This window comes from Musca autumnalis, unplaced genomic scaffold (assembly GCF_047663935.1).
Source record: "Musca autumnalis isolate F117 unplaced genomic scaffold, ASM4766393v1 scaffold_1, whole genome shotgun sequence".
NCBI lineage: Eukaryota > Metazoa > Arthropoda > Insecta > Diptera > Muscidae > Musca > Musca autumnalis.
The window spans coordinates 56,726,596-56,741,576 of record NW_027411644.1 but is presented as its reverse complement, the minus strand read 5'-3'; the positions used below and the strand labels follow the sequence as shown (position 1 = coordinate 56,741,576).

At 35.4% G+C, this 14,981-nt stretch overlaps 1 protein-coding gene and 1 long non-coding RNA gene across 4 annotated transcripts in view; one reads left to right on the top strand and one right to left on the bottom strand.

Annotated features, from left to right (window-relative positions):
• Positions 1-14,981, bottom strand: part of Nmdmc (NAD-dependent methylenetetrahydrofolate dehydrogenase) — a 39,696-nt gene that overhangs the window by 1,880 nt on the left and 22,835 nt on the right. For all 3 annotated transcript variants that reach the window (XM_073975053.1, XM_073975063.1, XM_073975044.1), the window contains exon 2: positions 2,623-3,407. In XM_073975053.1, the coding sequence (XP_073831154.1) occupies positions 2,623-3,407 (785 nt within the window). The remainder of the gene's footprint in view (positions 1-2,622; positions 3,408-14,981) is intronic.
• LOC141390551 (uncharacterized) lies at positions 10,411-10,945 on the top strand. The gene is made up of 3 exons (XR_012409403.1): positions 10,411-10,642; positions 10,744-10,778; positions 10,843-10,945. It is a non-coding gene; the product is annotated as an uncharacterized lncRNA (long non-coding RNA).

Sequence of the window (14,981 nt, the reverse complement as noted above, 5' to 3'; positions counted from 1 at the left end):
AGGTCTTCTCTCTATAGAAGACTCCTTTAAGAGGTCGTTTCTTTATAAATGACCCATTTAGGAGGACATCTATCTATAAAAGACCCCTTTAGGACGCCTTCTATCTATAGAAGACTCCTTTATGAGGTCTTCTATCTACAGAAGACCCCTTTAGGAGTTCTTCTCTTTATATAAGGCCCTTTCGATAACTCTTGAAGGGAGTAACGGATTTGGTCCATACTTTGCACATCCTGAAATGTGTACTAGACTTAGATAAGGTTTAAATACGGACTCGATCGGTCCACTCCTTCGGGTACCTCCCACACAAAATTTCGGAAAAGTTCAGTTTAGGGGCATCTCTCGAATCGCTTTGATTTTTGTTTTAGCAACTTGTATTCACTGACCCCCATAGGACGGTACAAGTTTCATCAGGGGCAAGTCCATACTTCTTGAGAAAATGGCCGGAAAGGTGCAAAGAGCCCCTATGACACCTTGTGTGGTGGTTGGAGTGCAAGATAACTCTAGAACGGATCTGCCGATTCGGTCCAACATTTGGCCTTAGTAATATTTTGTCCAAACATAGTTTAAGTTCGAAGATAAGCCATATCGGTCCACTCCTTCAGGTACATCCCCCACAAAAGTTCAAAAATATTCGGAAAAAATTTTCGTACGGTAACTCTTGAAGGGAGTGACCGAATTGGTCCATACTTTACACATCCTAATATATCTACGAGATATAGATCAGGTTCAAATATGGACTATATTTTTCCACTCCATCCGGTACCTCCCACACAAAATTTCGGATAAGTTCACTTTAAGACCTGATATCGAATCAATTTGATTTTTGCTGAAACAACTTGCATTCGCTGCCTCAATTACGATGGTAAACGTTTTTTCATGGGCAAGTCCATACTTCTTGAGCAAACAGCCCAGTGGCTGGAGATCCACTTCCATAATGGTCAATGTCGATCCATTCCTTTAAGTTAAGTATCTCCTCCGCAAAACTTCTGATCTTTAATCCTAATCAACATTTTTGTCGGTTCAAACGCCCAAAAATTTTAAAACCCCCTAAATACATACGTTTTTTGGAAAAAAAATTGTTTCAATATACACAGGCTGAGGGTATATCTCTGTCGGCAAAGCCGACTGATACTTTTTTACTTGTTTTATATAAAAATACTTATTATAAAATTTCACTTACCATCATAGTCAACATCTCCCACCAGTTTTGTTTTACCCGTGTTCGGATCGGTGATGCGTGTTATGCCCACATCAATAACACAGGCACCCGGTTTCACCATATTCTTTGTAATCAAACCTGTAGGAGGTTTTCTCTCTATAGAAGACCCCTTTAGGAGGTCTTTTCTCTATAGGAGAACCCTTAAAGAGGTCTTTTCTTTATAAATGATCCATTTAGGAGGACTTCTATCTATGGAAGACCCCTTTAGGACGCCTTCTATCTATAGAAGACTCCTTTAGGAGGTCTTCTATCTATAGAAGACCCCTTTAGGAGTTCTCTTTATATGAGACCCCTTAGAAGTTCTTCTCTTCATATGACACCTATAGAAGTCCCCGTTTGGAGACTCTTTTAGGAGGTCTTCTATGTACAGAAGACTCCTTTAGGAGGTCTTCTACCTACAGAAAATTACTTTGGGAGGTCTTCTATCTATAGAAGACCCCTTTAGGAGGTCTTCCCTCTATAGAAGACTCCTTTTGAAAATCTTCCCTTTATAGAAGGCTCCTTTAGGAGGTATTCTATCTATAGAAGACCCAGTTAGAATGTCTTTTATCTATAGAAGTCTTCTTTAGGAGGTCTCATATCTATAGAGGACTCCTTTAGGAGGTCTCATATCTATAAAACGATCTTTAGTTGTTCTTTTATCTATAGAAGACTCCTTTAGGAGGTCTTCTATCTATATTAGGCCCATTAGGAGGTCTTCTCTCTATAGAAGACCACTGTAGGAGGTCTTCTCTCTATAGAAGACCCCTTTAGGAGGTCTTTTCTCTATAGAAGATTCCTTAGGGAGGTCTTTTCTCTATAGAAGACTCCTTTAAGAGGTCATTTCTCTATAGAAGGCTCATTTAATAGGTCTTTTCTCTATAGAATACCCCTTTAGGAGGTCTTCTCTCTATAGAAGACCCCTGTATGAGGTCTTCCCTCTATAGAAGACCCCTGTTGGAGGTCTTCTCTTTATAGAAGACCCCTTTAGGAGGTCTTTTCTCTATAGGAGACTCCTTTAAGAGGTATTTTCTTTATAAATGATCCATTTAGGAGGACTTTTATCTATAGAAGACCCCTTTAGGACCCTTTAGGTCTGTGACCCCCCTTTAGGACGCCTTCTATCTATAGAAGACTCCTTTAGGAGGTCTTCTATCTATAGAAGACCCTATATGAGTTCTTATCTTTATATAAGGCCCTTCAGAACTGCTTCTCTTCATATGACACCCCTTTGGGAGGTTTTCTATCTATAGAATATGCCTTTAGAAGGTCTTCTATGTATAGATACAACTTTTGGCGGTTTTCTATCAATAAAAGGACCCTTTAGAAGGCCTTCTCTTTATAGAAAACCCTTTTTAGAAGTTCTCCTCCCTATAAAAAAAAAATAATTTTATAAGAAATTAGAAGAAAGAAATTTCACTTACCATCATAATCAACATCTCCCACCAGTTTTGTTTTACCCGTGTTTGGATCGGTGATGCGTGTTATGCCCACATCAATAACACAGGCACCCGGTTTCACCATATTCTTTGTAATCAAACCTGGCACACCAGTGGCCGTAATAATAATATCAGCCATTGAACAATATTTGGCCAATTCTTTGGGTGGTGTAAAACGATGACATATTGTCACAGTAGCATCCATGGCATTCGTCTCATTACGACCATCAGCATGCATAAGCATAGCTATGGGCATACTAACATTCTTCGAACGGCCAACAACGACAGCATTTTTACCAAATGTATCAATCCCGGTACGTTTCAGCAGTTCAATAACACCCAATGGAGTGGCTGGTATCATTGACTTCATATCCAGGCACATGCGACCCACATTAAAGACATTGAATCCATCAACATCCTTCTCACATACTACGGCATTACAAATTTTCCTCTCATTCATATGATCGGGTACTGGTAACTGTACCAAGATGCCATCGACAGTTTTATCTTTATTCAGTTGATCAATTAAATCGAGAAGTTCCTTTTCGCTGGCTGTAGCTGGTAAGCGTTTTGTTTCACTGGTAATGCCCACATCTTTGGCAGCGTTCATTTTCATCCGAACATACGTCTGACTGGCTTGATCATCGCCCACAATAATGGCAGTGAGATGGGGTTTGCGATAACCCTGGGCAGTGAAGTCTTCAACATCTTTACGGATTTCGGCACGAATTTCAGCGGCAATTGCTTTGCCGTCAATAATCTGAGCCGTACTGTAAAGAGAAGGAGAAAGATGAAATTAGGTATTAGAAAAATGCGTTACGGAAAGATTTTTTTAACTCTTGCGAAGATGGGACAATTTTTGCACTAACAGGTAAACATGATTCTATCGGCTTTACCGACAGCTAAATAAAACTAGCCCATGACTATATTATAATAATCAAGATAATGTCAACCTTCTATATCTTCACAACATATAAGACGAACACAATGGAATAACATTTATCGAATGGAGTAACTGCTGTTGGAATGGCTTTGCATCTCTAAACCTAACCAGACTTCTATATATATTTGAGACGAAAGGGGAACCAATAAAGGTCCCAAATCTTAATGCAGATCAGGGCCTTTTTTAGTATTTACTCTGATAGAACTACGGTCACGTTTGGCGACGTTATTATTGGTACTAAAAGCACCTATAAAGTCTGTTCGAATACTCAGTCTGGTTTGGAACCTAGTACATACCTCTTTTTAAACACTTGAAGCTTTCTGGGAGAATACGGTTCTGATTATGAACCAGTACTAAGCCAGCGTAAATATGACCATCTTCTTCTGAAGATAATTCGGTTATTGCATTATTATAATTACCATTATTTAAATTTGCCTGACTTCTTTCACCATCATCTATTGGGGAGATGGGTAAAATGTGATTAAGTGCATATTCTGCAATGTCCTACGTCTCTCAGTGTCACTGTACACGCCCTCATTTTGTCACCCGCATGTCTGTACCACAAAATATTTTGTCATAAAAATGCAACAACTATAAAAAATAACCGTTATTTATCAGGTTCTTTACAACTCATTTTGAAAAACTGTAACTCTATTGCAATTCATCATCTTTTTTGCAATGGGCAATAAATTTAAAATACAATGTTTTTTTTTTTAATTATTTGTCATCTCCTACTAATTGTTCCTCTGCCTGTCTATATGTACAACACGTCGTACATAAGTAGCCAAGATAGAAATAAAACTTTACCACATGGCAAGTGTGATTCCCCATGACTCGAGCAAAATAAGGAGAAAAGCCACAATGAAGGTGGCGGCCTTACGCTCTCTCATTTGGGTATGTACGTAAATACCATACTTATGTACGCCATCATCTCTGATCGTGACGTTACTATACACTGCTCCATTAAGAGGTTGTTAAACTACTGATTCTGAAAAATATATACATATTGTACATTCATACACAGTCACTACTCTCACTAGTAGATGTATAAGTATGGTTGTTTTGCAAGAGAAAAATAAAATCATTCATTGCAACACCGGCATATTTTCTTGTTGAGTTGTGGTATACAAAGTGGGAAATCCCCAGTGTAAATCCCCGCACATACATGTGTATTTAACTGTATAAGTAGACACATATTCATATTATATGTATTTATTTTAGATTGCTGTACAATTTTCATTGAATCTCAAAGATTTTCATGGAAATGTAATTGAAATTATCACGTTTTACAACAGAACTATAAATGACCTCTAAGCAGCCAACACCAAAGTTCCAAAAATATAAAAAAGCTTTAGTAAATACAGTGGACTTAATAAATCCGGATTAGAAGAGCAAATTCCATTGCAAATTCTTTGCCTTTTTACAATGTCTGTTTAGTTCAAATCTAGTAACTCATTTTTCACACAGTTGCGGTTGACCAATCGAACTTTGCACACTTTTCAGATTGGGCTGACAATACATGAATATGAAACCAAAACTAATATGGGTCCATTATTTCCTATAGCCCCCATTAGCGGTACCACCCGATTTTAGGTATTTTGGGGATTTTATCTTCATTTTTAGTCCGAATTGGCTGTACTTTGGCATATGGAGTTTCCAATTGTACAGAAACTTCCCTACCAACAATTTTGAACATAGGTCAAGGTTTTGGTATGTCCCCCATATAGCGGTACCACCCGATTTCAGGCATTTTAAATTTTGCATCTACATTTTCGGCCTAAATTGGCTGTTATTTGGTTATGGGATTCTCAGTGGTCAAAAAAATTAATTTACTAAAAAGTTAAAAATAAAAAGTAATTTAAAAAAATTAAGATACCTACGATGTTTTATCTATAAATGCACTAGAAAATAATTTTTCGCTTAGTCTCAATAATTATATTCTTCTTCATGATGGAATATTTTAAATAAAACGCTTGCATTTAAATTAAAAATGGTGACAAAATAAAACGGCAAGCGTTTTATTTAAAGGATTGCATCATGAAGACGAATATAATTATTGAGGCTAAGCGAAAAATGACTTTCTAGTCTCTAGTGCATTTATAGATAAAAAAATTGTATCTTAATTTGTTTAAATTACTTTTTATTTTTATAGATATAATACTAGGGGACCCGGCGAACTTCGTCTCGCAGTCTGTTAGAAGTCGTATTACTGAAGTCGATGGCTTTGTTGTCGAGTTCAATTGCAAATATTTCTTTGTTTTGAACTATTAAGGACGATCTTTGACGCAGATGCCCATTAGACAATTGTACTTTCGATAATTGTCAGTTTGTAGAAGAAAGAGGCTACTGAGAGGCAAAGTGTTTATATTTTCCTCTAATCTCTGTCCCATAAACTGACAATTGGGCAACTGTAAATCGGGACTAAGATATATATGCGACGCACAAAGGAGTATCGTAACGCCCCCATTCGTTTCATAATCGATGGTTTTCTTCTTATCAGTACCTCCTACTTCTTGCTACGTAGGCCTTTAAGTCCTGGGTACATAAGCTGCCTCGCCTGCTTACCTTGCTTGCTTCTGATAAAAGAATAAAAAAGAAAAGGGCAACCCAATTCGAAATTTTTCTTTATTCTTTTATTTTTATTATGTCATATGTATACGAAGCAAGAAAGCAAGGCAATGAGACAAGGCAGCTTATGTACCCAGACCTTTATATCTATAGTATACCGCTCTAGAAGTTATTTTATCTATAGGAGACTATTGAAAAGGTCTTGTTTTTATAGAATACATCTTTGGGAGGTCTACAGAAGACGTATTTTAAAGGTATTATATAAATATATCTATATATAAAAGGAATTGGTGTTAGTTACTACGCTTATAACTCAAGAACCGCAGAACTGCTTTTGACAATTCGCACCAATTCGAAATGGTCTCATGGCAGAAAAGGATAAAACCTAAAAAAATCGCGAAAATTTTGCAAAAATATTTTTTGTTTGTTCTGTTTTAGATGAAGATTCAATCATATGATTGCTTAAGTAATATTTTTGACACATTTCTATGTAGCTTCGTGTTAAGAGTATACCGTGACACATGTTTTTGACAGTTTTTGGTGAAAATTGTATATGCACCAACTGTCAGGGTCCATTGTACTACTCTGTTTGGTCAATTTCTAAAAGTTGTATAGACATTTTTTATTAACAGTCAAATCGATTTTCATTTATTTTTAAGTGACAATTAACAGCGAAAAATTTGTTATAAAGAGAGTGTTTAGTTTAGAGTTTGTAAAGATTAGTAGTGGGTACGGTCAGATTCCGATTAAAAAAAATGAAGATGAAAACGCTGGAAATGGTTTCCACAGTTTTGAGGAAAAAGTACAAAATCCACAAAATTGGTGGGTTATTTGAAATATCTAGAGTTCAGAGGTAATTTTATTGGAAATGAGTTTGTGGCATATACATACATATGCATACTTTTAAACCGTAAGTAAAAACATCTTCGAAAGATCAACTTCCGAGTTATGTCGTATAAAATTTGAGCAGTACCAGATATATAGTGATACTGTCTAGGTCCTGTCATGTTACTAACAAATGATATCCCCACTGAAAATCAGTTTAGTTCCCGCAGAGCTGGAATGCAATTGCAAATGGTCAAATACATACATATGTATGTATTGAGACAGTTATGCGGGAAAGGCAGTTACGAAAATCCCACATAGCTACCTCATGTGGGTAGTTACAAAAATCTCATCTCAACCTTACAAAAAATTAGAACATAACCGTCAAAAACAACACGATGTAAAGTAGAATAGTTCATTTCCAGTCTAAAAATATGTCATTTATATTGTTACGAATGTAACTGATAGGTTCAAGTTAGTTTAGTTTAATTTCCGTTAATTTCAAAAATTTGAATTGTAACGTAAAGTTTTTATTACGCAGTTACTTTATTTAAGCAACAACAACTACCATGTAGAACTCTCTTCATCATTCTAGTCGTTACATTACCTTTTGTTAATGTTCTTTTGTTTGTTTTGTTTTGCAACAATAATGTAATTATCGTTTAGTTCCTACTTCTTGTATTTCGTGTAGTTGTTTGTTGTTGTAGTTACGTCATTACTGTGCTTGTATGTATGTGAGTATGGATGTTCGCTTAGGCCGCAATCAGACCATCTGCTTTTTCACATGTATGACATCAGCTGTTCTGTATATTAGTATACCCAAAGTGACAACATACATGTGAAAAAGCAGATGGTCTGATGGCCGCCTTAGTGCGAATGTGAGTCTGTGTGTTCGCTGCACAGATTCGAGTTGTTGCCATATTTCTAGATATTTCTAGACCAAGGAGATTTTGGGTATAAATAGAGTTACGAATGGCAACATTGAGTTGAGTTGTGTTTTAAGCGTTGAACTGAACAGATCGGTTAAAGAAGTGCTGCGTGCTAACTAGAGACAAGCTGTGTGCTAGTAATTAAAGTCGGTTCTGAATAAGTGTAATAAAGTAAATAAAGCATTGTAGAAACGTAATCTAAAACGAACCCTGTTTTACTTGGTACAAATCGTATCGGGGAATAAAACAACGTCTACACGGAGATTAGTTAAATCTAATTCCGTAACAATATTATTAAATCAATAAGAAATTTAGTCATCAGTGAACATAACACTGGACATACAGAATATGAAAATTTTCATGTACCTGAAAATGAGTTTCTAGGCAAGAGGTGTGAAGGGGGTGAAACTCTGTACACAAGGTTCTGTAATCTGAAATTATTCTTTGTGCTTAAATTCGTAACTCTCAAACCAATGCAAAGCAATGAAAATATCAAAATTTTCATATTATTTCATATATGTATGTGTGTAGACGTCAATGAAAATTTGGAAGAAAATGGCAAAACGTTTTCAATGAAAATTTTCATAGTCTGGCATAAGACTAACAATTCACAAAATTTGATTGTCTCAGAAATGCACCAGCCTAATTACGACATTCGATTCGATCGAGTATTTGCTCGAGAATGAAAAAATCAAACTATGAAAACCTATTCGCGCCACCAACTGTACATTTACTAAAGGGCTGTTTACACTATCTATCAATGTCATATGATATGTCAAATTTGCTACCTGTTGGTTGATGTGGCAACTCATATGTACAAAGTCAAAAAGTTTTACAAAAAAAAAAACAAATAATTTCGTACAGTTTTCTAGCACAACTTCATTCCGAAATTATTATTTTTTAAATGGTTTTATTTAGCACACCCCGTTTGTTTTATTTATTATTCTTGGGTCAAATTTAGTAATTCAAATTTCACCCTTTTCCTGTCAACCGATTAATCTGAAATTTTGTATACACTTTGGATTTTGGTGACAATACAATTATAAGTCTGTCTGGTTACTTTCCCAGCAAGAATTGTCCAGCAGAACTTTCTCAGAGAGTAAGGGGTTTTTATTCTCTTTTGCTAGAAAATTGTAAAAAGTAAATAGACACTTCCCAGCAAAAACCAGCAAGCAATCAGCTGGCTTGCCAAAACAGAACAATTTGTCCGCCAATAAAGAAGCAAACACGTTGTATTTTATTAAAAATAGAAAAGAAATTGAAACAAGTATTTTTCCACAAATTTGTTCTCCATAAAACAATACAATTAGACTATGTTATTTCCACAAAAAAATTGTTTTTAATTTTCACAAACATACAAATTAGTAACAGATGATTGATTGTTTTCAGGAAGAAGAAGAATTGCTTTGCCAGTTGCTGCTAGAAGAAATTTGTCCAGCAAGAATTTGCAAGCTCTCAGTGAAAGAACTGTCAAAATGTCTCTCTCGAATCGCTCTCTTTTGCTGGTTTTTTGTGTTAACAGACGACTTCCAGCAACAATTGGTACAAATTGTTGCAAATTTTAGGGTAACCAGACAGAGCTTATGTTTATTCATTATCATTATAAATTCAAGATGGCCGCCGCTACAAAATGGCGGACAACGTAGGTTTTATCAATCCCATCAATATGGGTATCAAATGAAAGGGCTCAACAAGCAGAATACAATATACTATAAAAAATTTAAATTCAAGATGGCGGCCGCTACAAAATGGCGGATAACGTAGGTTTTATCAATCCCATCAATATGGGTATCAAATGAAAGGGCTCAACAAGCAGAATACAATATACTTTTTTTTTGTACTTCTATAAAGTCGTCAAGTATGTTGGTGGTAGAACACTTTCGTGGTCATTCACCAGGGCATGATAGACTTGAGTACTCTTTTATTTCTTTTTATGTTATGTTTACAAGGTATGTACATATGTATTAGTGTGCTTATAGCTATAGGAACATTATATCAAAACAAAGGTGATAGAAAAAGGAAGGCAATAGGATAATAGGTGTGTACGATAACCCAATAATTTGTACAAATTCGTACAAATTTTTACTGAATGCTGTACGATAACAAAATTATCCAGCAAAAGAGAGCGAGTTTGGAGAGATTTTTGGAGAGTTTTGTGACTGAGAACTTGCAAATTTTTGCTGGGAAAATTTGTCCCGCAAAAATTTGCAAGTCTGATCAGCTGACTTTTAATCATCTGTTCAATGTAAACAACTCGAAATGTTAACATTTTTGACCAAGAAAATTTCACAATTGCACATTTTTTTAGATTCTAAAGCGTTGTGGATAGGATTAAAGCATTAAATAAGTAAACTGCAATTTTAAAAATTATGTTTTTGTTTCGTTTGGTTTAAAATATCAAAAGAAACAAAAAAAAATTTCATACATTTTCGGAAACAGCTGACTTTCTTGCAAGTTTTTGCAAAATGCTGTTCGATAACTTTCTGCAATTTTTCTTGATTGAGAGAGTAAAATTCACTGAGAGAGGTTGCTGGAACTGACTGAGTAATTATTGCTGGGAAAGTTATCGTACACACCTAATGAGATCGTGATATTATTCAATTATGAAAATAATAATTTGTAATTGATTAATTAATTGTATTTAAAAATTTCGTTAATAATTATAACTCAATTTTGCATTCAAATATGAAATTGAGAAGCTCATCGATATGTTGTTGGTTCCTGCACATCAGGACTTCAGGTAAGTTGTTGTATTCGTTGAAAAGGGCAAAACGATTTCTATTTTCCTCGAATTTCTTGCAGTGAAAGATAATATGTTTTTCATCTTCAATCTCATTGCAGATCTCACACAGATTTGTGTCTGCTATGCCGATTCTGTGGAAATATTTTTTTGTGTATGTATGCCCAGTGAGCGTCTGTTAATAATTTTTATATTTTCAGGTTTCATATTGGACTTCTTGAACCAAGGTTGATTTGATGGAACTGGGAAAAATTGAAAGAAGTATGCCCCTTTTGACTGAGAGGCTTGCCTGTAGTAATCGACGAATACAATATACTATAAAAAATTTAAATCCAAGATGGCGGCCGCTACAAAATTGCGGATAACGTAGGTTTTATCAATACCATCAATATGGGTATCAAATGAAAGTGCTCAACCAGTAGAATACAATGTACTATATAAAATTGAAATCCAAGATGGCGGCCTCTACAAAATGGCGGATAACTTAGGTTTTATCAATCCCATCAATATGGGTATCATATGAAAGGTCTCAACAAGTAGAATACAATTTACTATGCAAAATTGAAATCTAAGATGGCCACCGCTACCAAATGGCTGATAACAATTTTTTATCAATCCCACCAATATGGGTATCAAATAAAAGGGCTTGACAAGAAGAATACAGTGCACTATACAACCTCAATATTTAAGATGGGCGCAGCCACTAAATGGCGTATAATTAAGATTTAAATTTAGAAATTGAATCTGTAATTTAGGTATCTGATTAATCCAGCCTGCATCCACCACCCAAGTCAAGATTTTTTATCGTGTTGAGGACTGTGTGGCGTTAGGGTGGCTAAAAATGATACGTCGTTAGCGGTACACCACCCAAGGTAAGGTGAAGGTTAAAACGCGCCGAGAACTGTATGGCATTAGGGTGGATAAAAATGATGATAAAATATGTCGTTAGCGTTTTCCCCTCAAGACTCAGGCGCATCTTGTTGTACATAGCCTTGCCCCTTTATTGGACCTCTGGGGGGGTCGACTGTTTAAATGCCCATTACTCGTGGGAATAAAATGGTAAAAAATATAAAAAATACTAACACAAATAAAACAGAAACTGCAACACAACGTAAACGAAGGCTTCAAAAAGCGAAAGAAAAGTATAAAGCAAAACGAGCTAAAGAAAGTGAAGATGATAGAAATAGTCGATTACAGAAACGACGGGAACAATTAGCGTCAAAAACACCTGAGCAAAATGAGGCCAGGGGCCTAATTCTCGCATACGTGATCGAGTTATTTCGATCGATATTTTCAGTATTTGGATTACGGCATCCGTTGTCGAATACACTTGCGAGTGGAATCTTTCGAGTTTCTGCCCGCCACACATCTGCTGTCGAACTGATTATTTTTTTGATACAAAACGAACTTTAATGAAACATTTTTCAATAAAATCAATCAAAATCACATACTAAAGACTTTTTCCAATAAAATTAGTAAAAAACTAGACAAAAATGGCCTGTTTCTGAAAAATTAAAAATATATTTTCCAGTGCCAGAATGAGATTTTTAAATTTTTAAGCCTTTACCTAATTAACTGCGTGTTGCGTGTGCGTTCAAAAATACAAAAACAAAATACATGTATTTCAAATTGAAAGCAACAACAAATACATGTATTTTCTTTTTGTTTTTTTGAACGCACACGCAACACGCAGTTAATTAGGTAAAGGCTTTACATAGTGGAATTTATTTCGGAGTCACTATAACTTTTAATTTTTCACAATTTTCTATTATTTTATACAATTTTCATGTTTTCATTTCATTTTACGAGAAATTTGCTGCGCAACATCTTCTTTGTTTGTAATATTTAGTGTTTCACAGTTCGATAACCGTATGTATCGATAACTTTTTTAAATAATTTCGATCGTATAAGGGAATCCAAAAATTTCGATCGTTCGTAATTTGTCTTCGAACAAAAACTCGCTCGATAACGGATGCGAGAATTAGGCCCCAGGTTAAAAAAGCAACGTCAGCGATATACACAAATGACGGCGTCAGAAACGCCTGAAGAATATGAAGCCAGGTTAACAAAGCAACGTGAGCGATACACACAGATGATAGCGTCAGAAACGCCTGAAGAATATGAAGCCAGGTTAACAAAACAACGGGAGCGATACACACAGATGTGTGTTGCCTTTAATACTATCATGGGCTTCTACAATACATAAAATGCAGGGCAGCACTGTGGATCACGCAGTCGTATACTTAGGTGCGAAACTGTTTGAAGAAGGTCAAGCCTACGTGGCTCTTAGTAGAGTAAGATCTTTGCAGGGACTACGTATAGAGGAGTTGGACTGCAATAAACTAACGGGCAAGAAACCATGCAATAATAAAGCACCAAATGATTTAAACAGAATGAGAAATAAAAACTAGAAAATAAAAATAGGTAAAAAAACGTTTTAAGTTAAACGGTTTTATGTTAAACACACATTGCAATGTTTAAGATAAATGTACTAAAAACCAAAAAATAATAAAATAGATACAGTCGTGGGAATTATAAACATATGCATAGACTAGACTAAAATAAAACCGTGGGGCACGTCAATTGTCTACAAATTATCGACTTAATGTGCGATAGAAGAATCGTTTAATTCGTCGTTAGGCAGTTGGCCCGCAGACGGTGAGGAAATTACTTACTATTTTCTTGCTCATGGAAATTCCAATAGTTATACACTCCATGTAAATAAAAGAGATGTTTGAACTAGTTTATCGTTGGACATTCACACTGCTGGCTGGCGAGGAATCATTTCACTGCTCGTAGTTTGTCTATAACCGACAAAGTACTACTCGCTCACCACTATGAAACCCTAAAACTCGCTTATAATCGAGCTTGCTAGCTTGTTTCCACATTCTAGCCCTACTTATCACACGTCCATCGTTGTCGGTTGAACAACTGCCTAATTATAGTGTAACATTACAAAACAAACATTTTAATCAACTATTGTAGACAATTGACGTGCCCCACGGTTTTATTTTAGTCTAGTCTATGCATATGTTTATAATTCCCACGACTGTATCTATTTTATTATTTTTTGGTTTTTAGTACATTTATCTTAAACATTGCAATGTGTGTTTAACATAAAACCGTTTAACTTAAAAAGTTTTTTTTACCTATTTTTATTTATTCCTTTATTTAATGCCTTGTACTACGAACAATAGTTTAAAACAAGAAAAAAGAATAATTCAAAAGTTCATACTGAACATACGGCGTCAACAAACTCTCTCCATCTTGGTCGGTCATTTGCTAGGACCTTTATTTGTTGTCATGTTACGAGATTGACATTCGTTTATAACCATACGAACCCATGTGTTTCTAGCCTGCCAGGTTTTCTGTGACCCTGGGGATTCCGTTCAAGGGCTTGCCTGGCTATGTCGTTGTGTGGTCTTCTCAGTATATGGCGCCAATCCATTGCCATTTGCGCTACAGATATCATTTTCGATGGGCTTGCGGTTTTCTAGCGTAAGTAGCTGGGTATTTGTTACCCAATTTGGCCAGAATATGCGCTGGAAATTATTACCCAAAGTATTATTCAACGATTTCAACAAATATTTACATTTTTTCGTTAATAATTTTGTTTTCTAGTTTTTGCTCATGGCACAATTACCAAGGTAGTGGCACCGTAAAATTTTGAATATGTTATGTCAAAACTTTCTTTATGTTGTTGGGGAAATTACAACAAAAATAATTTTTCATCTTTGTGTTTATTTCAGCTTGAGTCCATATTTTGTTGTAATTCAATTGTTTGAATAACAACAAAATATTTTAAAGTGGATATGAAAATGATTAGTTGCGGGCGAAGGGTAGGGTATACTATAGTTTCAGTTGTCACCAAACAACTTCATCAGTTCCCTTTTTCGCCGACTCTGTATCGATAAACAGGTCAATAAACAATTGAATTACAACAAAATATGGACTCAAGCTGAAATAAACACAAAGATGTAAAATTCTGCAGTCCAACAATAAAAAACGCCAACAACAAAAATAATTTTTTTATAAAGGGATTTGACTTTTCATATTCGATCAGCTGGTGTGATACCACTACCTGGTAGTTCTGCCATGTTTTTGCTTTAAAATAAACAAATTGTTTACCACCTACTTTCATAATGTTCTTTGGACAACACATAGGTGTTCATAGTTCGATTTTTTCATTCACGAGCTCGAATCGAATGTCGTAATTAGGCCCCAATGCGTGTAATAAACCGAGAAAAGTATTGCGGGTTATCATGAATGAAATTTCCCCGTGAGTTTTGTCTTTCCGCCGTTGCAACTTAAGGGAGAAAGTGAAAAAATTCACAGGGAA